The 25,861-nt window shown below is 57.5% G+C and overlaps 1 protein-coding gene across 1 annotated transcript in view; it reads left to right on the top strand.

The window, feature by feature from the left end:
- Positions 1-25,861, top strand: part of LOC119103122 (armadillo repeat-containing protein 2) — a 43,315-nt gene that overhangs the window by 3,727 nt on the left and 13,727 nt on the right. Inside the window, exons 2-13 of the mRNA XM_037226574.1 lie at positions 404-577; positions 1,430-1,572; positions 13,167-13,309; positions 17,057-17,152; positions 17,628-17,800; positions 17,867-17,976; positions 18,028-18,133; positions 18,320-18,446; positions 22,684-22,859; positions 23,643-23,745; positions 24,410-24,582; positions 25,173-25,369. Coding sequence (XP_037082469.1) covers positions 410-577; positions 1,430-1,572; positions 13,167-13,309; positions 17,057-17,152; positions 17,628-17,800; positions 17,867-17,976; positions 18,028-18,133; positions 18,320-18,446; positions 22,684-22,859; positions 23,643-23,745; positions 24,410-24,582; positions 25,173-25,369 — 1,715 coding nt within the window. The 5' untranslated portion in view covers positions 404-409. The remainder of the gene's footprint in view (positions 1-403; positions 578-1,429; positions 1,573-13,166; positions 13,310-17,056; positions 17,153-17,627; positions 17,801-17,866; positions 17,977-18,027; positions 18,134-18,319; positions 18,447-22,683; positions 22,860-23,642; positions 23,746-24,409; positions 24,583-25,172; positions 25,370-25,861) is intronic.

Genomic DNA, 25,861 nt, shown 5'->3' with positions numbered 1-25,861 from the left:
TATTGCTGCCAGGAACGAGGTGTTTAGTATCATAATGCATTTTTCTCTATTCCACCAATGCGTCTATTCACACCCGGTTCGTTGGGTACGTTGCCAGTTTATTGGGCACAGGACACTTGATGTTCTACAATCGAGTTCCAGCGTGTGGTTGTCGGGGTGTCTGTCGTGCATTTACAAAAATTTGTTCAGGTGTTTAAAGTTAAAGGCCACTCCATTTTAAACGCATTGATTCTCACTGCGCAGCGGAGTACGTTTACGAAACCCATACCTTCGCCTCAGCGTCAAACATCAATCACGCCGGCGTCGACCATTGGACGCGAGGCCATCGGCGCCGTGCTTGTCGCACTCGGTGTCGCCTCCCAGCGAGAGACTCGCCGCGTAACCGGCGCTCGTCTGTCGACAGGAATGCATGGACTATAGGCAGTACTGTGACCTGAGCAGCACGGACGAGGAGGACATGACAGACCTGATGGCCGGCCAGGCGGCCACCAAACACGGCGGTCTAGCCCAGAACGGCGAGCTGCCCTTCTACGCCCTGCCGCGCGCCAAGAAAACCTCCGCCGAGATCATCCATGAGGTGTGTACACCTCGCGGGGGGAGGGGAAGGGGACGCTTCACGACCGCACGCCGGACATCGGATTTCTGGGATGGCTGAGCAGGTGTGATGCCGTAGGATGGCCAAATATCGTGTTGTTTGCGTTTTGGCGCCCGGGTTGTGCGATCGTCGTGATAATTTACGCGCTCGTGTCTCACCTGGGCCATACCGCTGATTTTCACTAAGACCTTTTTGTTTGCGAATGTACCTTTATGTCGTTGTTGGGAGCCGTGTCCGTGTCCATGGGTGTCGCCAGAATGTCAAGGTAGATGTCAAGAAAGTATAAAACGTGTTGCGAGACGATGTCAAGCGTTTGGATGGTGAACTTAATTCCAAAACTTTCGCTAAGGCTGATCATTTGAAACGTCTGCCTCCTTGGGCACGCAAGTGTATGTCCCTGACGGCCGCGTCCATGAAACGGCATCTTTCACTCTCGGCATCGTGATGCAAGAAACAAGCATTAGCAAACTCGTAAGCCACACCAGCATCTCTGTATCTTGTCTAGCCACGACCTGAGATGGCAAACGTTCGGAAGAGGGAGAGATCAGAAGTCAAGACCTGGTGTGTGTAGCTTGGACCGCTGCTGAATTTCGTCCCACCCCGTCGTTTCGTTGCCAGTGTACCGGACCGGTAGCGTAGGGCAGCGATTTACCCGGTCCAAACCTGCCCGATGCCACGGTCGCCACCTGTCCATCGCTGCCTCGCCGGGCTGGACTGGCACCTTTCCCGCTGCTGAGCCGTGTTGACCTACGGATCGTTCCCTTCCCTGAGCAGCCGCCCGGCCCCAGCTCTGACCTGTGCTGACCGCGGCCGGTGACCTGTACCCATCGGCAGGCGCGGGCGGCACTGGGCGACGGCAGGGCCGTGGTACGCACGGTGGACACGACTCGGCCGTTCACGCCGCGGGACCGGCAGCGCACGCTGTTCGGCACGGCTCAGAGCTCGACCGGCTCGGCCCGGCCCACCAGCGCCTTCAGGTGGGTCAGCCGGCCGGCGCAAGGGTGCGCCAGGGACGGGGCCAGGGACGGCAGGCTATACAGGGGCGAGGTCTACGGCCGGAGTGCTGCCACATCTGGCCGGAGTGGAACTCCTACCGGCTCCAGGGACGGGGCCAGGGAAGGCAGGCCATACAGGGGCGAGGTCTGCGGCCGGAGTGCTGCCACATCTGGCCGGAGTGAAACTCCTACCGGCTCCAGGGACGGGGCCAGGGACGGCAGGCTATACAAGGGCGAGGTCTGCGGCCGGAGTGCTGCCACATCTGGCAGGAGTGGAACTCCTACCGGCTCCAGGGACGGGGCCAGGGAAGGCAGACCATACAGGGGCGAGGTCTGCGGCCGGAGTGCTGCCACATCGGGCAGGAGTGGAGCTCCCACCGGCTCCAGGCTGTGTGATATGTGACTGGAAAGGAAGTGCATACGTGCGCTCACCGATGTATTTTGTGTACAATTTATCATGGAACTCTTATGGCGGCCTTTCACCGCCTGGAAACTTTATCGATGCTGAAACGGAAACGGACACTACCATGGGAGCCAGTACAGGAGTTGAGCCGCTAAAAAGCGAAGATGATGCTTATCCATGGACTACGTTGTGTCAACCACGCCATTTACACGTCTTACACTTAAGCTGGTCGCCTACTTTCGGGAACATGCTTCTTCTTAGAACAGGTCTTTGTTAGTAACCAGCAGCGAATATGCCGAGTAATAGCATGACACGGAATATCGACTGGGCTGCGACTACTAACTCCTCATTGTCTTTTAAATAACGTTTTCCTGAAAACCCGATGGCACGGCGCTAATGACACCGGTCATCCTCGAATGCTGCATGTTGCATGCAACACTTGTCACCCGGCCACACGGGTACAGCTTACACCGGGCAGGCGTGGGTTTGTATGGGGTTAGTGAGCGAGAGCTACTGGCTAGAGTGTGGCACCAGTAAACAGCAGGTGAACCGGAGTGTGCCCTGAAGCATCAACCTGGCGCTCGACTTCTGGCGATGGCGCCTCGGAGCAGGACGTCTCTTAGCTTGCGGGTGGTCGCATCCATTGGTGGTGGATACTGGCGTGTCGCTCACGGGAGCGGCGAGCCGCGGTAACACGCCTCATTCCGTTGACTCAGGCATGCATGGGATAAAAATGGCATGCCATTGGAAGCCGTTCTTCACTGACTTTCTGAAACCACGGTAAATATTAACTGGAGGATGCCGAGAATGAGGTGAGAAGGCGAGCTTGCCGCCGGCCCATGGCGCTGTGGACTTCGAGTAGCCCCTTCATGGGACTTTGGGCGTGGAGAGTGGTGTGATCAGAGTCGGCATCCCTCTGATGAACCTCACCATCGCCCTGGCCTAGAAAAACAACCGTGCTTCATGTTTGTGTAGGCCTCATCAATAACACCCTTGGTTTGCATGTCAGCGTTGTAGTAACACTATGCTGACGTTAGATATCAACATATGTAGATATCATAGCACCAGCTCCATTCAACGGCTGCGGACAACCACGTCGATCAGCCATAATCACTGCTTATTGTACCCAAGGTCTCGACGGCGGAGCCAGCTGTACCAATATCTCGAGAGGGCATAGTCCTCCGTGATGATTCACCTCGGCCGCACTCCGTCTCTTGGCCGCCAGAGCCAGAGCCGCGGGGTGCGCTGTCGGGCCTCGAAGCCATGCGGCGGCGGTCGCCAGGCGGGAGACCGCCTCTCGTGCCGGGCCGGCCGAGCTCGAGGGAGACTCGGCCGGCCGGCGGGCCTCCCGCACGCCCGGCCGGCCGCCGGCTGATGGCGACTGACACGCACGTGTCCCAGTTGTCCGGGCCGGGGGCACGCGAGCCGGTCACCTATGGATCGGCTCCGGCGAGCCGGGCCGGCCGACGCTGTGTGCTGGCTCGGTCGCGAGCAGGGCCCGGTGGCGGTAGGGGCGTCACTCGCCGCCGTGTCCGCGCGGACGCAGCGGATTAGTCTTGGTGTCATCGCGAGATGTTGTTAGCCTGCGAGACAGTCTGGGCGGCTCCGGCAGTTGTTCACACGTCTGCGCTCGCGTGCGCGCCGTGCCCCTCCGGAGCACACCGCCACATCTACGGACACGAGTTGATCTGTCGGGCACCAGTGGGGCGACCTGCGGCCGTGTTCCACCGAGCCAACGCTGGAATGCGGAGCTTTGTGTTTCGCCTGACATGTCGCCACCCCATCACAGGGGCGGGGTGCAGATGGACCGTTCTCAGATGCCGAGGGCGAATAACGTGCTGACTCAGCCCATGCCACGTGGGCATCTACTGCAGGGCGCCATGCTGATTCATGGCATGGGGTGCGCTCTGGATCGAAATTAGGCTCTTTCGGCTCTGCCCCGCGTCGCTTCCAGGAGGGGAGGGGATGTGCCGGCATTCACGTGCGGGGCCCGGTGCGGCCGGCGGTCTTCGGTCCCGTGCGGCGGTCTGCGAGCGCAATCCGGTCACCAAATGCTCGCTCAAGCCGCGCCACAACAGGGGGTCGGCCTTGACATTTGGGCCCTGGCGCGCGCTTCGCCGTCAGTGCGCATTGTGGCACCGGGAACAATTGCCGTTGGAGGCGGTGCTGCCCTTCATGGCGCCGGCTGCAGCCGCCCACGCCGGCAAACACTGCCGGTGTGAGGTAATGCAGCAGCGACCAGCCATTGACAGGTGGCGAAACCGGCGGCAGCTGGATCTGGGCTCGTGACTCTTATTGGCGCTGTTCGCGCGGACACGCAGACATAGCTTTTCGTAAATGCTGGCGGCAAATATGGCGGAGTATTTGTCATCTGCGCGCTCATCGTATCGATTGAGTATGTATGCGCATTCAATGCGTGTAAGAGCGCGCAAACGACTTCATGAAATTTGCGCACAAAGGATTGCACACACAACTTGCGGCTGTAAATCGTGACGTTATAAACAGGACCGCGCTATAGCCACACAGGAATGGGACGCGTTTCTTTTAATCACAATTTATGTATGTCCAGAAGCATTTTTGGCATAGTCAACATTAATCCAGACCGTCACCTCAACTGGCGCCATAAAAGTGCGCGACCCGATCAGTTTGAAGCCGCGGCACCCTTCATGGTTCGGTCTCTGAGACCAGCTGTTTCATACTGTATCATTACCACGTCTTCTTTGATCAGGCACGGAGTAAGGTGCCATCATGAATAACTAATCCGTGTACCAGGTGAGCATGTATGTCCGGAAAAAGGCACCCCATCGATCACGATGTTAAGCTCATACACTGGGACCACATCAGGCATGACCACGTACATGCGCATGCTTTCGCCTAAAGCCGCACCGCACGGGTAAACACGTCGCAGTCCAAACATACTGCGAGGAATCACGCTGTGACGCGTGTCTTAACGTGCAGCATACAACACTGCTATTACACTTAGATGCAAGAGACTGAAGCGTCATCACATGATTGTGGGGTTGGTGCGTTGCACAACAGCCAAAATGACGGTTACTCACTCTTCGAAGCTGCGTCCTCTTTTTTATATGTAGGATATGAGTCCAGAATGTCCGCAGTGTCCGGATTCCGGACAATGAGTCCGGAATGTAGCTAAAGCTACTGGACTCGTTCTTTCTTCATTCTTTCAATTGGATTATGGACCATCAGCGAAAGATATGCCTTTGCTGCCGTGGCCTGGATTTCAGTGCTTGCACCGCCCGTGCGATGAAAGATCGTTGGACCCGTGGCCTGCTTGCCTTGATTTGGGAATCACGCCCAGTGTCTTTACGCGAGCACGGCGGAGCTTCAGTGCACTGTAAGGGGATTGATGCTCCCTCTAAATGCAGCGAAGGCTGATTTTTCTGAAGGCAGGCAAGCAGCCAGACAGTCAGGCAGTCAGACAGGCAGGCAAGGAAGCTCTTGGTTTTTTTTCGTAGTTTTGGAGCCTGGTGAGTTTTCGTACTGAAAAGATCCTACCTGCAGTATTCCAGAAGGTACTGGTTACACAGGGAGCTCAGCAATCATCCTGATGACTGATTGGTATGACCGCTAAACTGATACATCTTGTCATGTTGAGGGCCGGCTATTTTCGGTGAACTACGCATGCATAACGATTGCTTTTCACGGCTGTTTTCTCCCCGGGGTGTTGGGCAGTTATACTGACGTAAATACCAGCTCGCACGCCAGTTGCAACACATCCCAGCCACCAACATCAGTCAGCGGTCCACATTTCGACGGGCTGGCTGTCTGCCAACACACCACCCGCGGTCCTCCAACCCTTCACATGTACAGTGTGTAGCGCTCGGGGTGACACGTGACCTCCAGTATGTTTTCACCTCCTGGAACATCTGATGACCAGCGACATCCCTCACATGCGTCATTCCCTACGTTCTCCAGGCTCAGGGCACTGGACGACTCATCATGCCCATCTGGTGGAAACTACGCGAACTAGATCGCATCACATTAAGCGGTCGGTGCTGAAGTCCAGGGCTTGAAGGGAATGTTTCACATTTGAAGATATTGAAGCAAGTATGAGATATGATGAAACTAGCTCATTTGCAATTATTGATATACTTTTTAAGTAAAAAAGACCGCTCTAGACGGCACAATTTTCTGTTTAGCAAATATGCTCTTCAATGCGTCATGGTTTGATTACGTCATCGTACCTCGCGCAACATCGATGGAGAGCGAATTGACGACCGTTGTATCTGGAAATTGCGCTCACGAACGCCAGCTATGAACGCCTCAACAGTTTTCAAAAGACTCGACTAAGGCATCTCCAGAGCACCGTCTGTTGAGGTCCTTAAAAAGCTGCTGCTTAGGTTTTATTCAAAGTCCAGAATTGTGCAATGTTTTGTGCAACTGGGGCTATTTTGGAACCCTTAAGTTCAGATAAGGTTTTCCTGAGTCTCCGATGGAGGTCATCCATATTAAGCGGTTAGGTAATAATAGTTTCCAGGCTATGTTTCGATATCAATGCAATGCGACTGCCGAGTTAATTGGGATATCAATGAAGCATCAACGCCAAAGTTCTCAGTCACTGCCGGAGCTGTTTCACCGCCGTTCGCTATCAGTCATATCTTCCAAAGGCAGGAGCCATTTACTTATTATCCTCATGAAAAGCACAGGCCAAGATGATTTATGGTCTTGCTCGTCGACCTCAGTAGGTAATGGCCGATGTGAACTAGTTAACAGCTATCGACCCCGGCACTGCCTGTTCACTGGGCGGTGTTTTCTTGCGACATGCAGCGCTGCACTCGCCAACAGTTCCCCTCTACTGTATGCCGTTGCGGCGCTCGCTCTGATCAGCTCAGTCGGCCGTATTCTCGCTGCCCCGCCGCCGCCGCTCCGCCCCGATCAGCTCGCCTGCACCCGGGGGCACTCGCGCCGGCCGCCGTCAGTCGCCGCCACACCCAGTCCGCGCAGAATAATATGTGACCACCACACCCACAATTCGATAGAAGTGTTGCACCGTTCACCGTGCGCTGTGATAACGTGGCCGCACCGCGGTCTCCCCTCCGCCACCGCTCGTACGCATGACCCGTCGACGCGCGCTCAAATACGCTGCCCGCGGCGCCGTTGTCTCCGCCCGCCGCCGCTCGTACGCATGACCCGTTGACGCGCGCTCAAATACGCTGCCCGCCGCGCCGTTGTCTCCGCCCGCCGCCGCTCGTACGCATGACCCGTTGACGGGCGCTCAAATACGCTGCCCACGGCGCCGTTGTCTCCGCCCGCCGCCGCTCGCACGCATGACCCGCTGACGCGCGCTCAAATACGCTTCCCGCCGCGCCGTTGTCTCCGCCTGCCGCCGCTCGTACGCATGACCCGTTGACGCGCGCTCAAATACGCTGCCCACGGCGCCGTTGTCTCCGCCCGCCGCCGCTCGCACGCATGACCCGCTGACGCGCGCTCAAATACGCTTCCCGCCGCGCCGTTGTCTCCGCCCGCCGCCGCTCGTACGCATGACCCGTTGGCGCGCGCCCAAATACGCTGCCCACGGCGCCGTTGTCTCCGCCCGCCGCCGCTCGTACGCATGACCCGTTGGCGCGCGCCCAAATACGCTGCCCACGGCGCCGTTGTCTCCGCCCGCCGCCGCTCGTACGCATGACCCGTTGGCGCGCGCCCAAATACGCTGCCCACGGCGCCGTTGTCTCCGCCCGCCGCCGCTCGCACGCATGACCCGCTGACGCGCGCTCAAATACGCTTCCCGCCGCGCCGTTGTCTCCCCTCTGCCGCCGCTCGCACGCATGACCCGCTGACGCGCGCTCAAATGCGCTGCCCACCGCCCGCCCTGAAAAAGCGTTCGGTTTGAATGGTTGTGTCTCGGGCACAGTTCGACATGTTCACTTGAAGTGTGGTTTATATGCAGGAAACATTGCGTGTCGTGATAAACTATTCCGTTTTTTCTCAAAATTTGGGTTAATGCTATTTCTATTAACGCTGCAGATTACTTACCGTGTGCATGATTCGTCAAGAAGCAACTTCAAAAAGCAGGTTGATGGACGACCTTTCAGTGTTTAACTAAAACGGAACTAAAATGCATACATTAAAAATCATTACCATTGATGAGCGTGCCACGAGCATAGTAAGACATACCGCGATAATTAAGAACTGTGGTCACATGATTTTTCTACGCAAAAGGATTAAGAACCGGAAAGTCGCAGAGTATCTTGCCAGTTCGACATCGTTTTCGTCTGATTCAGCACAGAAAACATAATTTGGATGTCCAGAGCGTTTAGCATCGATGGCATTGACAATGGAAAGACATTGAAAATGTTAAATGTTTCATAACTTTTGAAGGATATCGCGAGCATCTGCTGCGGTTGTAAAGTGGCACTACTCTGCTGCGGGTGTGGCATCTCTTACCAGCGCCCACACAGCACAACTCTCATTTGCGTTGCTCCACATGAGCCTGCCCCAGACATTCCCGTCATTGGACACGTCCTTGCCTCAGATGCCTGCGTCTTTCGTCGCATTCCTGCTCGCCGCAGGCACGATGCTGGTGGCATGCAGCGCGCCCTGCTCCAGAACTATTCGGCCTCAGTGTGCCGTCCGTGCGGCGGTCGCTGGACGGGGCGGGGGCTGACCTTGCAGGACCCGTGGAGGTCGATAGGCGTGCTGCGTGCCGTCTGAGTGCCGCCGCACCTGTGGACGCGCGGCCGGGCGCGGCGCCGCTCCGGCGTGGGAACCGGCGCTGGGCGTCGATCGCGCGCACACCCTCGTCACGTCTGGCCGTGGGGTGGGACGTCTGGGGTGGGACGTCACGTCTGGCCGTGGGTGGGACGTCTGGGGTGGGACGTCACGTCTGGTCGTGGGTGGGACGTCTGGGTGGGACGTCACGTCAGGCCGTGACGGCACCTACACCACGTGTTGGCCTCTCGTGTTTTCATTGAGGATTTCGCTGCGGCACTGCCATTGAAACGGGACTTGCGCCACGGAGAGCGAGTTTTGCTCTTCCCAGCGTCAAGCGGCGTGTGGCGTTGATGAGGGCATGGTATTGGATACACGGAGCGGGTCAAAGGCCCCGTGAAAAGGTCACAAAGGGCACCGCTCGCAAACACGGCGATTTTTGGAGTGCGGTGCTGTAATAACCGGTCAAAGATGCTGGTTCACCCGTCGTACTGTGACTGCACAGTGACACTCACAGCTTTTTCCGGATGTCGGTGATCCGATGGGCGTACTTATTCCGCGGGGCTGGCCTGTCAGGCCGTCGCCTTGGCGCGTGCTGAGGTCCGGCTACAACCGCCGGCTGCCATGGCCAGCGATTGACGACCAGGGCTGGCATGAAACATACGTTTGCTCAACCCTGCGATCGCGATCGTAGCTCTTTGCCGGCGGCTTGGCAAGGCAGCGACGTCCATGAGAGGACGAATAATTCTGTAGTTAACATGGCGGTCAAGGCATTGATTTTCCTCCAGAAGGCTTTCAGGCCTAAGGGACGATTAGGTACCCCGGCATTCAGGCTTCCCACTCCACTTGGAGCTCCCCACAATATGCCCCGCATGCTGAGAGTTCGAGCGAGGCTTCCCACTCCACTTGGAGCTCCTCACAATATGCCCCGCATGCTGAGAGTTCAAGCGAAGCGTCAGTGGTCAGGTTTCGTCTTTGGATGACCTTCGGGTGTTTGTTGTTTAGGTGGTGGAGGGCGTTCGGGTGTTTGTTGTTTAGGTGTTGGAGGGTTTATCCGCGGAGAATGAGACAATTCTGAGCATTTTGCATACCAGTGGCAGTTATGCTTAATTTCAGACAGCGATGTTCAGGACGCATGCGTGTGGAGTCCATGATTTCGGTCAAGTCACGAACCTTTCAAACATTCAGGGTGATCGCGTGACAATTGACTTTTCCACAGCATGGACATCAAGGCAAGGAGCGTGGGACTAGCCCATGGGTAAGGGCTACAGGGCAGAGCTCTTGCATTTTGCAGGAGCTTTGTATCCAATACTTTTTCTCCACAGGCTTCCTTTTTTGCCGCTGTGTGGATCAGCTAATGCTAATTTTTCACTTCCATTTGCCTAATGCCGTGTCCCAACTGGATGTCGTGAAATGTCTCCATGGCTTCATTAGTTAGATAGTCGCCGAATTGGTTTGCTGTGTTTGAAATCATCCGCACCTAGGGCCAAGAAGCTCCAACTGGCTCAACTTTGCGTCACATACCTTTTGTAAGCTAACGAAGCGGGGCTTCTGTGCACCGCCGGTGTGTTTTGGCACGACAGCTATTGTGCTAACGGACGACTGTTGCCTGCCTGCTGTTGGTATCCCATGCCAGCAGTTTTGGCAAAGTTAAGTGATCGCTTGCTTTGAAGATCTGCGTTCACCACAGCGCAAGGTATACTTAGCATGAGCGGACGCCGCGTGCGAACGTGCCGGCGCATGGGGCAGTGGGACGCGGCGGCGGGCGCTCGGCGGCCGGACAGGCTCCGACGGGCCGTACCAGCGAGCCTGGACCCGTCAGAGGATGCAGTCGGGGGCGGCTGAGGCGTCTGCTGTCGGTTCGGGGGCCGGACCAAAGTCTAAAGTGAGCAAACAGACAGGCCCTGCTCGCCAGGGAGTCACTGCAATGCACAAACGACCAAGCTCATAGTTATAGGTCATGAAAGCGTGCATTGTTTGGTGTAAGCTGATGAAGTGTGAGAACCACGATTAATGCAAAACAGGCAACAAAGAGTGAAATGTTGTTTGGCTTTTCCAGTGTGGCGCCCCTTGACATGAGCCGCCCGTTTTGCCGCAACTGCTGCGACAAGCTGTTCCCGTCTTTACCACCGCAGGAATCCAGCAGCATAACGGACTACAACTGAGCTGCTACCACGCCAGGGAGCTTGATAATCACAATGACACGGCAAACACTGGCCCCTCCTCAGCAAGTCCATATTAACCTCACCATCCAAATGATTGGGCCCAATCATGTTATAGGGATCTTAGAAAGCGCAAACACTAAAAAAGTTTGGGGCTTAGTAAAAAAAAGAAGTTTTGTTTACCAGGGAACGTTACGGAGCACTTGTCAAACATTCCCAAAGTTGTACACCGTCGCCCCGTCCGCTCCTGTTGTGCTCTTGCCTCCGTTGCTATTAGCATTCACGGATGTCCGCGGCTTCTGTGGACCATATATTGCTTGGTTGTCCAGCACTTGATTATCCAGCTTGATTATCCAGCTTGATCATCCACGCGCGACCGCTCCCTTGGGCAAACCCGTGAGATTGGTTTTATTAGTTGGGACCGGGCTAGTCCGCTCATTTTTTTCTGAAGTCGACGAAAACCACTTTGTTTGTTTTCGGTCAGGTCCCGCTAATACCCTGTCGACAGAGAGTGGTCTGTTTTGATTGGTCGGGGCTGCCAGCGCCTGGCGCGGTGGAGGCCGCCGATTGGTTCGGGTCTCAATATGATGACGGCGCCAGCCGGCCGACCGTCACACCTGTCACGTAGATGATCGGAGTCTCGCCGTGCTGCCGCCGGCCGGCTGGTACCGCCCCCCCCCCCCCTCCCCCCCACCAGCGGGACGCCACGGCCTCGTGGTGCCCTCCCGGCACGACCACTGAGGTGTCATTGGGCCGGTGATCGAACAACCATGGCTGATGACTCGGGGCTGATGCCTGTTTCCTGTGCGTGCGATGACGATGGGTCCTCGGGGAGTCGGCAGGAAAACGCACCTGACGTGTCGTTTTCGAGTGCACCACCACGGAGCTGATGTTCATTTTCACATGGGTAGAAGGGCACCGCCTTCCGCCCCGTTTCCGTGATCTGCCGTCTCCGCTACCCGAGCGGCCACTCTCCGATGACGTGGGGGCGGGGAGGCGGTACAGAGCTGATCACCGATTGGCGTGCCTGGACCAATGCTGGCAGCGATTACATCCGAAGATCATGCCCTAACGACTTCCGCGAATGGGATCCCGCTGCTGATGAGACCCAACCAATGACGTGACGGGTCCGGCCCAGTTAGCGCGGCTCTGCTGGCTGTTGGCGGGAGCCCGCCCCCCCCCCCCCCCATCCCTCCCTCGCTCCTCGCACCCCAGCGAGCGGGACTGGCTGCCGGCCGGCGCAGCAGCGTCACAGGCTCGGCACTCGGCCGCCGTATCGCGTGACACCCGCCGCTGAGTGCGCCACCGCGCCACGTTCGGGGAACGGGGCCGGAGTGGGGCGGCGCCAGCACGGGTTGAGCCGGCTGTACAAACGGACGTGCATGCACACGTGCAGGGGGGCTCGGCAGGGCGAATGGCACCGTGCTGGTGTCGGACGCTGACCGCGTGATGGCCAAACGGTGACCAAACCAAACCAAACAGACTCTTAAAAATGAACCTCGGTGAACGTTTCAAATGGGGGCAATATCATAGGGCCTGCAATGCGATGAGTCCCCATGAGGCAGTTAAAGTACGTCTTGGTGCTATGGAGCGCAGCTGAAGACTGCTCTTGGAAACTGAAGGGACGACCATTGGCGGATCGAAGGGGAGGGCGGGGGGGGGGGGGGATGAAGCCATGTTTCCAGACGAAGCGGATAGAAGAACTTCCTCCCGCCAGGCTTATCTTTTGGCCGATCCTCTTATTTGAGACACGGTATTCGGCACCATTCCAAGCATTCGATGTTGAATCCTCTTTGATCCAACGATTGTGAATCATGTATGCGACGACACGTCAAGCACCAAGGACAGACCTTTGAAATGGATATTGGGGGAGGGATATCGTGATGTAGTGACGGCTCATCGCAATATATCACCTCTCCGTAATGCCACTGTGTTTAAACGGTTACTATGGGCTCGTTAGTGTAGACGTCAGGCGAATTAATTCGTGTTTCAGAGTTCAGCGCACGGAATTACAATTACGTGGGGAATAAATGGCGGGCGGCGGAGTGAGGACATTTTCGTTTGCTCATTTGGCTAATAAACGGCTTTAGACCACTACCGCGCAGTTAAGGCCAGGCCGTCCCCGCCAGGGTCTGCTCATTGCCTGTTATAAAATTCCTCAGCGCCATCTGCTCATGCCATGCGAGTGGTGGGTGTGCTGGGATGTTGTACACGCGTAGCAGCTGGTGTGAACGGCCGAGCCCAGCGGCCGTCAGGACGGACCAAGACTCCGCTGTAGACTGCTGTCGCGCCGACCGCGGCCATGCGGACGCTGCTGACCACGTGTGCTGTCCGTGCCGCAGTATGAACAGCCTGAGCTTCGACACCAGCGACTCGCGGCCGGTGTCAGGCGTCCGGCTGGTGCCACTCAACACGCGCGGCTTCTGCAAGACGGCCTCGCCGCGCCAGGAGTCGTCCGACGGCGTCACCTTCCCCTCGCTGCCCGGTGGGTGTCGGTCCAGTATGATCTTCCCCTCACTGCCTGATGAATGTCGGTCCGGTGTGACCTTCTCGCTGCCCGGTGGGTGTCGGTTCGATGTGACTTGCCCCTCGCTGCCCGGTGGGTGTCGGTCCGGCGTCACCTTCCCCTCGCTGCCCGATGGGTGTCGGTCCGGTGTGACTTGCCCCTCGCTGCCCGGTGGGTGTCGGTCCGGTGTGACTTGCCCCTCGCTGCCCGGTGGGTGTCGGTCCGGTGTCACCTTCTCTCGCTGCCCGGTGGGTGTCGGCCACGCGCCTGCTTCTCCGTTTGTTCAGACGGGTGGGCAGCGGGCGTCTGGAGTGGAGTCACTGGCGCCAGGTTGTTTCCCCGCGAGCGTGGAGCCGTCCGTGGAATAATTTTGGGTCCATGGCAGGGTTCAGCTGGGCTGAGACGGGAGTAGTGGACTGAGGTGGGAGTGGTGGACCGAGGCGGGAGTGATGGACCGAGGCGGGAGTGATGGACTTTGGGGGGGGGGGGGGGGGGTGGACCAAGGCGGGAGTAGTGGACTGAGGCGGGAGTGGTGGACTGTGAGGGGGGGGGAGGGTGGACAGAGGCCGGAGTGGTGGACTACAACGGGAGTGATGGACCGAGCCGGGAGTGGTGTGCGTACTTTGTATAGAATACTGGTGAATAATGGTGTACGTACTTTATATAAATACTTTCAACTCGTGCTGCAATTCTTAGTGCGGACCTTTACTCCCCCCACTCATGCCAGCTTAAGTGAGCCTGATATTGCGTCTGTTCCATAAAAAGCGTGCTGCGTGCCTCTGCAGGTGTCCGCAACACGGACGCCAGACACGCCTGAAGTGGAGCAACTGCGGAACGGGGAGGACAGTGCACGCTAACCATCGGGCATTTGCTGAACTCCCACACAAGAGAGTTCGGTCAGCGTCCTTCACTCCATACATTAATACATGCATTAGGCTGCCACCTAAGTGGATCCCATGGCACATGAATTCAAAATGGGAGGGAGTATTTCGACGAGTGTGGTCGATGCTGCTTCTATCCATTTTTAACAAGTTGTAATTTTGGTAATCATTTGGGGTTTAGGTCCCACCGACTGCCAGGGCCATTTAAAGACGAGATGTCTTATTAGTTTCCATTTGGGATGCGGTAGTGGTGGGGCCGGGACCTGAACCCAGGACCGAGAGGTCTAGAGACGAATACTATCCACAACGCCACCATCGCTCCATTTTTCTCACCTGCTGCGGATTTTGGGAAAATTGAAGGCACGACTACGGGCGCGGAAGCACGTTTCCGAAATATAGGGAAGGTGTTTCAAAAATTTCTACACCGTGTCATCATTTGCGCTTTATTTAGTCATAATTTGCTTTATTCACACTATTTTCACAATAACGATCGCAAAGGAGCCGGTTCTGGTGTACACTTTCCCGACACTCGATGTCGTGTACCCACACATTGTCGACATGATGGCAGGCAAAGTAGCCCTCTCATCGAGCGTAGGCCCCGGGCCGCGATGAGGCGGACCGAGGAGCAGACTACGTGGCGGACGCACCTGCCACGCTTACCATAATACGGCCGAAATTAACCACTGAAGACAGAATAACGCGACGGCGAACATTGACACATTTGAAGCATTGCCAGAGTGCAGACTGAAACGTGTGTTTGCATGCTGGGCCACACTTGTCAAGTAGTTGGAAGGCAACATATGCGCTAGTTGACTCCTTAGTCCTTTCACGCCGCCCCGTTGATCACAAAGCCTTGTTATATAGTATCGATCAAGCTGGCAAAACGGAGAGCATGTTCTAATCTGCAGGTGGATAAGTCACAACTCAGATGTGCCCAGCTGCTGGTGGACTGGTTTTGTTGGCTGCGAGTGCGTTTCAAAAGATTAACCGCTTAAATAGCGCGCTTACGGGCACATGTTACGGACTGACGTATTTATTGTTGCATTACGGGTGATATTTTGCATACTCGTTAAAAATGAGGCTTTCGTATTTTCGTTGGGAAGCATTAACTTGAAAGGTCCGTTGTAATGTGGTTCGTGGCAAAGTTCGTCGTGAATATGATGTGGCGCCTCAAGCTCGGCATCAAATAAACAGACAGGTATCCACGCTCGATGAGCCTATAAATTGCGTGCAATTTTAGGATAGCTTTTCAACGACTGGTCTACTACACTATGAATTGGCTAACGTGCGCGTGCGTTTGGATTTGAGCCGCGGACGTTTCGCTCGCAACGGCCTTGAAATGTTCAGCCAGCACCATGGTGTGCACGGCTTGGTAGAGAGGTCATCGAATACAGGACTTGCAGTAGATGGGCCGATGAAGCCATCCGAGTCCTGTGAGTCGGGTCAAAATGCGCTCTGTGCACACACGAATGTTAATCCGCGGCAATTCATCACGTTGCATCTCCGTTCTGTTATCGGAGAGCATGGCCTCCCCACGAGTCAGCAGTCCCACCCAACTGGGACCACCGCGACTGCGGCCACGCAATCACGCTGTTTATTACGCGGTCAGGCTTTCCCGGAAGGCTAGACCTGCGGCTTGACGTTGCTCCAGACTTTAAAAAGGAGCAAATGAGTGAGGTGCGTGACGCCCCGCGGCGTTGTTTTGGCGGCGGTGGCGGAGGCGGCCGTTAACTGGTGGCGGCAGCCGTGCACGGCGGTGGCGTCAGGGCCCCGCTCGATACGTGGGTCCCCGCGGCGCGGCGCGGCAGCGACGTGTCGTGTGACACCGGCTCGGGGCGGCCGGCCGCGGCTGACCGGCCCGGGGCCGGCCGGCCCGGGCCGCCAGCCGCCGCCCGGCCAGCCAGCTCTCTGGGCTAGTCATCAATGCGGTAGTGATGTCGGTACGCTAGCGGCCCTCCACCTTACTGGCGACTACCGTCCTCAGTTAGTGCGGCGCTGATAGTGCAAATAATTCAGCACGTAGAAATAGATTAGGACTCTCATGTCTTGTTTTATTTAAAAGTATGGGGCGTTGTTACGGGTTGCATAGACGTGGTGAACTTAGGTAGTATGTCCACACCATTTCCTCCGTTGAGTGCTTGCAGAACATTCAAAATGGAGCGTTCTGGGCCACATTTCCCACTCATCGCTGCCTGAATGGGCATGTTTGTTCATTAGTGGGATCATGCAGTGAGACGTCTCAGGCGGTGTTTTGCTTTTATTTTGTCATTCATTGGGCACATTTTACTGTTTGTGTCGTGGGAATCAAATTACTTTCAACAAATTGCTTCTCCTCGACAATATGTAGCGGAAATTTAGCTTCTCTTAACCGATTGCCTTTCCCCGACAAGTTTTATTGCTTCATTGTGCCTCTGCGTAATTTCGGGTGACCTCGTTTTATGGTCAGTGAGATTTGGCGTATTGCATCATGAGCTCGGAAAGGTGGCAAATGAAGCCGGCGTGTGGATGAGCAGGAAGGCAGGCCGATCAGCCACAGCCGTGCACGGCAACCGCAGGAGCGGTCCTTAGCGGGCACTGCTGAGAGCTAACTAGCTGTCATACGAAATGTTCAGCAGTACTCGCTGGCTGAACTATCAAGTCGTATCCAAGCACACATTACAGATAAAGTTAACAAGGATCAACAAAACCTTCGGTGATGTTAGTCTTGGAGCGGTGTCATTTTAAGCTCTCCGATTGGTTGTAGGTTCACATTCAACCTGCGGCGTTCGTCCGTTTCAGTAGCCCCTTGACTGGTGACAGCACCGGCGTCGATTGCGTGCCCCAGTGACGGTCGGTGCCGTTTCAGATGCAGTCGGCCGGCCCGGCAGCTACCACCTGCCGTCGCTGACCGGACACGAGCGGCTCAATCGACGCCAGTTCCGGGCCGCTTCCCTCGACAAGCGTGAGTGATCCGGCCGCGCGCAGCGAGCGGCACAGCATCCTCGCAGTCTGGACATAGCCACGCATGGTAGTGGATCTAATGAACCGTCACCAGCTTGGCGCTGTACGAGTCATCGCTCTTCGTCCCCCCAGAATGGCCTCAGGTCGGGCCAAGTCAGGTCAGGTCAAGCCATCCACCTGGCTCGTAGGACGTGACGAAACGCGTGTCATGTCCACAGTCCATGTGATCGGGTGCCGTGCTAGTGACAAACAAGCACGCGGGCATAATGAAGCCAGGTGTGATGTGTTGGTTTTGGTCCAAGTTGCTGGCAAATGTATCGCTATGTGACCAGCGTCCTTCTGCATGGGCCTTGGCGCCCTCCCACCGATTGTCAGCTCCTCCGAGGATTTGGCTGCGGCCTCCTCGACGGGCTGTGGACTCCGTCTACGGCACCGCTGCCGTCGCGCGGCTGACTCCTGTCCGTTCCCTGCTGCAGTGCCGGAGGAGGGCGAGGAGCTGATGGCAGCGGCGCTCAGCTCGCGCAACGCCCACAGCGGACCGCGCGAGCGCACGCGGGCGACGCTGGAGCCGAGCCCGCGGCCTGCGCACACGCTGCCCGGGCTGGCGCGACCCGGCGAGCCCATCACGGTCCAGCGCCGCATCGTGGAGGCGCTGCGGCCGGCGCCGGAGCGGTCTGCGCGCCCGCCGCCGCCGCCACCGCCGCCCTCGCTCCAGCACCGGCTGGAGCTGGTGCTGTCGCAGCCCGAGGACGCCGGCGACCTCCACCTCAGCGACCTGGAGAGCAGCCAGCGGCTGCCCACCGAGTTCTCGCGGCGACCGGCGGTGTCGGCGCCGGCCTCGGCCGTCGCCTCGACCGCCGCCACGCCCGCCGACAGCGACGCCGAGCCGGAGCCGACCGACGACTTCGGCTGGTCGCTGTTCCGCAAGAAGCGCGGCATCCCTCAGGCGACTGGAGCACGGCCGGCCACCAAGGTGGTGCCGGCTGGGCCGCACGCTCGGCCACGTCTTCAAGTGGCCTCCGACGCGTTTGAGAGCAAGCCGGCGGCAGCAGAGGCGTCGGCGGCGGCCCCGGAGGCCGGCGCCCGCCTGCACCCGGACGGCGCGCCGCTGCGCCGGCCGGTGGTGGCGCGCCGCGGCCGCAGCTCGTCGCCGCGCTCGCCGGCCGAGCCGGACATAGCGTACGCCGAGAGCCGGCCGGGCAGCGCCGTCAGCGATGCCGGCGACGCCGAGCCGCGCTCCCAGGAGCAGCAGATCCTGGCGTTGCTGGCGCGACTCACGCAGATGGCTGACGACGGTGAGTGCGGGCAGGGCGCTGCGGTCTAGCATTCGACTTCTGGTCTGGTCTGGTCTGGTTTGGCCCGGTGCGGTCCGGTCTGATCTGGTGTGGTCTGGTCTGGTCTGATCTAGTCTGGTGTGGTGTGGTCTGGTCTGATTTGGTCTGACAGTGAAGTCTGATCTGGCCTGGTCCGGTGCGGTCCGGTCTGATTTGGTCTGACAGTCAGGTGTAGGCTGACCTAGTCTGGTCTTTGGTCTGGTCTGTCTGATCAAGGCTGGTTCTCGGCCATTCAGCTAGCCGGCTGTCCGCCGACCGATCGGGTCGCCACAGGGAGCCGCTAACCGAGCCGGCTCTCCAACTGTGACAGGTTAGAATGCTGCTGAGAAATACGTGCAAACGGATGCAGATGGTGTACTGGGGGTATATATATATATATATATATATATATATATATATATATATATAATTTTGCTCCTGTAGTCATGCGGCCACGTTTGCAGATTCTGAAAGCGCCAAATTGATTACTTTGGTTTCAGTTGTCGGTGTTTTTATCACACCTCATCTGCTGCGTGTGTTTACAAATATCTTAGCCGGAGGCTTTTAAACCACACCTTTACTGTTACGCGCGATCAAAACACATCCATGAAGCCCTGTTACTACTCGAAAAATCACTAGATGTAACGGTGTGGTCTTTTGATCCTTGGAAAAGATCTGCAAAATTTTAATCTGGAAAAAGAGGACACAAACTAACATAAAAAACAGATATGACAGAACTAACTGTTGGTCTCGGGATAAATTATAATGTCGTGCCTTCTGATGGTCATTTTCCAAGGCTTACCAGCGTTACAGAGAAGTAAGATGCTACCCAAACAACGCCCTGGCTACCGCAGTGTCTGGCAAACCCTTGCAAAATTGACTGTGTTTTGGATCGTGAGATAAATATAAACTGATGGGCTAATGTCAGAAAAGGAGAAAATGCATTTCCACTTAACAGCCAAAATTATGCCACTTGTGGGCATCGCATTAGTCACAGCACGCTATCAACTGATAACAAAATCGGCTAGTCGGCGTTAGCCCTGGTGATGTCTGGTCAGTCGGTTCTCATGCCTGTTCGTATGTCTGCCATCTGTCTGTCTGTCCTGTTGCTTGGCGTGGCGCGAGTACGGCAGTACGCGCCTAGTGCTGTCCCAGGGCAGCCGTCCTGCGTCCACACTGATACCACGCCTAGCCGCCGCGCGCCCGGCCTGGCTGGTGGGCCCGGCCTGGCTGGTGCGCCCCCACCAAACGTACACGCGAATCGATGCGGTCGCCCTGCGCGATGCTGTCAACTCGCCGTAGGTCGTGCGTCTGCCTACCAGCCGTGTACCTGCCCAGCTCCGGGCGGCGTAAGTGTGCGGCAGTTATTCTTGGCGCGTTCTCGCGTATCGAGCCAGTGCTGAGCCCCTTCACCGCATGGATATGACAGACAGGACAGACGAGGCCTTTATTTGGATTAGCTCATTGTGGCAGCGCGGGGAACAGACAGCAACTCGTTCATTGTCGTCGGGAAATGTTTCTCACAATCAATAACGCAAGCCACCACTGATGGGTGACTGATTGTCAAAGAAGCGGTGTCCGGCTGCAGCCTAGCGGTCCACTGTGACCCGCCGACGGGGGAGGGGGTGGGGGGTGGGGGTGGGGGGGGGGGGGGGCACCGGACGTAGTGGCGCGCCGTTTGCCGGTAGTGTCACCGAGAGAAGCCTGGCTGATTTGGCGCGCCCTAGTGAGTTTGCTGCGGTCTGGCTGCTTTGCTGCGGTCCGGCTGCTTTGCTGCGGTCTGGCTGCTTTGCTGCGGTCCGGCTGCTTTGCTGCAGTCTGGCTAATTTGAAGAGGGCTGACCGATTTGTTGCCGTCCGTCGCTGCAGGTCCAGTCGCACGGCCACTGTGAAGCAGGGTTCGGTTTAAGTTACGGCCGGCACTCACGCAGCTCCGGCCGGAGCATGTATAACGTTACGACCGCTGCCGATGCCACGCTCGGCGGCAGTGAGCCGCTGCCGATGCCAAGCTCGGCGGCAGTGGGCCGCTGCCGATGCCACGCTCGGCGGCAGACAGTGAGCCGCTGCCGATGCCACGCTCGGCGGCAGTGATCCGCTGCCGATGCCACGCTCGGCGGCAGTGATCCGCTGCCGATGCCACGCTCGGCGGCAGTGAACCGCTGCTGATGCCACGCTCTGTGACAGTGAGCCGCTGCCGATGCCACGCTCGGCGGCAGTCAGTGAGCCACGTTTAGGTACATCTGCCAGCCACGATCGCCGCTAGGCCGCCGAATTAAGCCTCTGCGCATCTGGCCCCGCGGACGACGGTGGACGGCTGCCGCGGCGGGCAATCTGACATGTCGCGGGCCGGCGGACGGCCGACATCTGCGATGTGTCTAGCGTGTGATGCCGCCCGCGGCTGACACAGCTTAAAAGGCGATTCAAAGGCCAGAAGCCACCACTAATGAAGGGCGCGGACGGTGTGGGTGGGGGGGAGGAGGGGGCAAACGTCAGGCTGTACGCATTTGAAGCTAAGCCATCACTGGACGAGGAACTTGTGCGATCCTCCTGGGGTGCTTTCGAAATGAATTTAGAACCACCGAAAGCACGAGGCTTAAAATTCGGCACGCGGCAATATTGAACACAATTCCTGAAAATACGAAGGCGATCCCGCTGATGAGATATCGTGAGTGACTTTTCGTAGGCAGTGGAAGGTACGTCGGTAGCATTTCACGTCCAGACGTTTGCGAATAGACGTTTGTCATACAGTGTGCATTTTAAAGCAACTGCGTGGATCTGCGCTATCTTTCCGAGTCTAATCGCACCATGTCGTACCGAATGATGGTGCGTTTTTAAAAGCATTTTGCAGTTTAGGTCGCCCAAGGTCAAGCCACGTAAAATGTATTAAAAGAAGGCGTATTTGAGAAATGCTGTCCTACGTCGCTTGCATCGTTATTCGCGCTCTGCTCTGCAGGCAGCATGGTCGGCCCTTCGAAGCCAGGCACGGCTCTTGTGACCGGATTTGACTTGTCTCATCTATAGATGGGTTAGTACTGACACATGGCACGGTAGTCAGGGTCCGTGCAATGTCGTTTTCGTCACTGTCATTTATCGTCAGGACTCACACATGGGTCATTAGATATGCGAGAGGCCTAAATTCGTCATTTATCCCGGGTGAAATCACCTTGACCGGCCAAAAGACACCTCTACGGTTGTTCAATGACGATAAACCGAAATGGTTTTACGCGGGCTATTCGACGCCGTTTTCAACCTGGGTCTATCTTGATCTTTGAAAGCAGCGGTTTCACAGGTACATACCTGGATAAAGTTGCAGGCACAGATACGGATCCATGCAGCAGCAGAGCGGCTTTATGATGACACTGGCTCCCTCCTGTGCCACGAGAGGGAGGCACGCGCATCCGGTGGTCTTTGAACCTGTGACAAGTGGCTGATGCCTGGCATAGGAGCGGTAACTGTGGTGCCGTCACCGCTGTCAGCAGCACCTGGTGCGGGACTGGTCGTGTGTCCTCACTTGCGGCGTCGGGCGCGCAGCCGGGGTCTCGTCGTATACTTCTGTGAAAGTTTGCACCTGTCTTACAAAGCGAGGCAAAGCGCCCACTGTTCAACATGACCTGCTGGGGGTTGATGCGCAACAATCCTGTTTTGATCAAGAGTTGTTTGGACGTGGCCCACCTGCTTCACTTGTTGAATTATCGGCGTAGCATTCTGGCTTACGATCGGTTGCCAAGTAGCATTTACGTCAGCAATTTGTCGCGGAGCTCGCTGCGTGAAAAGCGCACATGTTTGCTTTCGTAGTTAGGGTGATATACACCCATTTCCAGGCGCGCTATCAGATATCGAACGTTTGCTAAACGTGTGCATTTATCAGAGTGGTTTCCATTGGTGCCAAAACGCAGTGCACCGAGCTCACCCGTACAAACACGCACCGTAAAGTACAGGAATCCTCTGCACATCGAAGCGGTGCTCTACGGCCTTGCCTCGGGCCGACAATACAGTTAGCGGGCCTGAATAGCATTCTTGAGCGGAACTTTGCACCGACCGTGCATTTAAGGTTATGATTAGGTAATGGTCGCGGTCATAGGGATACAATCTGCCAGCCGTGAGCATCGCACCATGTGACTGTTTGCGTTGCCGGCCTCATCGCTTCCACTGAAGTAGTCCGGCGCGTCCGTGTCGTGCTGGATCGCTTCCCCACGGTCGCTGTTTGGCTTATGTGGCAGGCGCCGACAACGAAGAGGTGCTGACATCTGTCGTCGACCTTTACCAACTGCTCGCGGAAACCAAGCACCTGGGGCGCAGCTCGCCGCATCGCATCGCCGCGCTGAAGACCATCTTCCGGTTTGTGGACCGGCAGCACTCTAGGCTGCTAGTCCACATATCGCGGACCATCCTGGCGGTGAGTCCGCAGCTGCCGCCGCTGAGGTTGAAGTGGTGCTCGGTCTGGTGTACACCGGCGGACTTTCCGTCTCGCGGCACTGACCTGCCACCATCACCCAACCTTCTGTCGTCATTCACCGCTTGCTTAGAAGCGTTTACGTCCGTCGCCTTTCCTTCATTTACGGCTTGCTTTCGGATCCTCGCCACCTGGCGTGGCCGTCTATCTGGGGCAAGCCGCGGCTACCAGCCATGAGCGGGCTGAAGGCCCCGTCCCCCCCCCCCCCCCGCCCGCTGGCGGGAGACCCGTCCGCCCACCCGCCCGCCGCCCGAAGAGGGGCCCGTGCGTGTGGTCAGGCTCGGCAGCGGAGGCCCCCCAGCTGACCGCAGCCTGGCCCTGTCGCTTGGCTCTCGCTCCATTGCCGCAGCCCTGGAATGTCCGTGGCTAACCGGCGCGGGCTCTGGTCTTAAAACCGTGCCGCTCTTAAATGCTTGCGATGCGTGTGTTTAGCTTCACACCAGGCGACACTGTACTTAATACAGTATAGTGTCGCTCGGTCAGGAATATCAGTCGGAAAGTCCAAAATGTTTGGTCTTTCTTTGGGGCCTGGAGCCTGTTGGTGACAGCATCTGGTTTGGAGCCTTGAATTCAGCCCTTGGCTGGGCCAAACGTGCGAGGAATTAAAGCTGTTTGTATACATTTCCCGGCTAGTATTGGTGAAAAAACATGCTGGTAGGTATGCCTTGTACCCGAAAGCATCCTGGCCTGCGAAGTAAGATTGCTTTACAACGCTTTCTATTTCAGCTTCTCGTCAGCGGCAAGAACTTGATTAATGTTTGCAAGCTGGTTTTCAAAGTTGCGCAGGAAGATCAGAATGATTCACTCTTCCTGGAGGGCAATATTTTAGGTAAGAACAATATTTTGTTGATAATGTTCAATGCCATGCTTCAAATTTTTGGATTGTTGAAGGTTGTTAACGCACACCCTCGACCTTTGTTTATCGCCGAAGGGCATTTACGCACACCAATAATGGTAAAATGATCGCATTTGCCGTCATCTACGAAAAGCACGAGCCTGCAGCGACAGATCGGTATTACCGACCTCGCATGGTCGTGGATCCTGAAACGGCTCACACCCCACGCGGAGTGAGTGTATGCTGCTCCGCCGGCAGCGGGCCGTCGCCGGCCGCCATTTCGCTCGCCTCTTCAGTGTGGGACGTGCCCCAGCCGTGCGACCCTATGCTGCGCGTCGGGTGTCGCCGCCCGGGGGCCTCTCGCCGTTCACCGTGCGACCCTGTGCTGCGCGTCGGGTGTCGCCGCCCGGGGGCCTCGCGCCGTTCACCGTGCGACCCTGTGCTGCGCGTCGGGTGTCGCCGCCCGGGGGCCTCGCGCCGTTCACCGTGCGACCCTGTGCTGCGCGTCGGGTGTCGCCGCCCGGGGGCCTCTCGCCGTTCACCGTGCGACCCTGTGCTGCGCGTCGGGTGTCGCCGCCCGGGGGCCTCTCGCCGTTCACCGGCGCCCAGCGCGAGCGACGGCGGCGAGGCGCTTACCGGTCGGCTGTCGGTCCGCCAGAGCACCTGCTGGAGACGGTCGGCCGCAGTAGCCCGCTGGAGGACGGCGAGGCCTGCGTCTACAGCTACGGCGCGCTCAAGTTCCTCACCATGAACGCCACGCTGGTGTCGCGGCTGATGAACCTCGGCATCCTCGACCTGGTTGTGCTGCACATGAAGCTCATCACCACCAAGGTACGGCGGCTGCGTGGCTGGCGCTGGCGCTGGCGTTGGCATTGTGGGGCTGGTGCTGGGATGGTGCTGGTGCTAGGGTTGGCGCTGGCGCTGGCGCTGGGTCTGGGGTTGGCGCTGGGGCTGGGGCTGGGGCTGGGGCTGGGGCTGGCGCTGGCGCTGGGGCCGGTGCTGGTGTTGGTGCTGGTGCTGGTGCTGCTGCTAGTGTTAGGGCTGGCGCTGCGCTGGGGCTGGGGATGGGGCTGACACCGGACTGAGGCTGGGGCTAGTGCGGGTGCGGATACGGATGCGGGTGCGGGGGTGGGTGCGGGGTGCGGGGTGAGATTGCTAATGATATCGGTGTGAAGCCGGGCGCGTCTAACACCGCTTTGGTATCGATGACTTGCTTAAAACAGTAGAACACATTGTATTCCAGCCACGATAAGATCCCCTAATTCTCTAGACACGTGCCGCATGTTTGCAGACAGCTTGGACAGCCCGTTTTAACGCCCACTCTTTTGCGCTAGAGACGTCACGTGTCGTGCCACCACCCACGAACCCAACGCGACGACACGAGTGCCAGCGCGCTATCCCGTGTGCCTGACCCCCGGCAGAAACTGGAGAGTAAGCGGGTGTCAGAGCAGACGGGCCACGCACTGTACCAGCTGACGGGCGTGCTGCGCAACCTGGCCAACGTAGAGGCGACACTGCCACAGCTGGTGTCGTCCGGCGCCACCCGCGAGATCTGCAGCGTGCTGGCGCTGTTCTCGGCAGACATGGACGTCATCTCTAACGTGGCCCGCATATTGAGGTCAGTACCGCGCCGCAGGATCATGCGGTCTGAGTTCAGTACCGCAGGGCAGGGTCACATGGTCTGAGGTCGGTACCACAGGGCAGGGTCATGTGGTTTGAGGTCAGTACCGCGGGGCTGAGTCGTTTCCAGCCTGGACCGCGTCCTCAGGTCAATGCTGGAGGTCATATGTTGCCTCCAGCGTGGCCTGCGTGCTGAGCTCGTTTCGTGCACGTTCTTAGCAGACCCCCAGCCAAGAGTGGAGTAAAATGGCATGTTGTGTGACACATGAGCCAATGCGGATGCTTGTGCCGGAAGGAGCAAGTTGCGGTGCACCAGTGTAGGTCTTGTGGGACGCGGCGAAGGACGCGCCTTTAAAGCTGTCCGCGATACATGCGAACACTGGCTATATTGTCTGCAAACCCTGCCGGCACTGGAGCACACTGGCTGCTTAGCGCGACAGCAACATGCCAGAAGCGCCATGGCCTCTTGGGCAGTTTCTGTGGCTGTGCA

Source organism: Pollicipes pollicipes, unplaced genomic scaffold (genome assembly GCF_011947565.3).
Source record: "Pollicipes pollicipes isolate AB1234 unplaced genomic scaffold, Ppol_2.1 Scaffold_5724;HRSCAF=6776_pilon_pilon_pilon, whole genome shotgun sequence".
In the NCBI taxonomy this organism is placed as follows: Eukaryota; Metazoa; Arthropoda; class Thecostraca; order Pollicipedomorpha; family Pollicipedidae; genus Pollicipes; species Pollicipes pollicipes.
The sequence above is the reverse complement of the archived record's forward strand: the minus strand, read 5'-3'. Positions and strand labels throughout refer to the sequence as shown.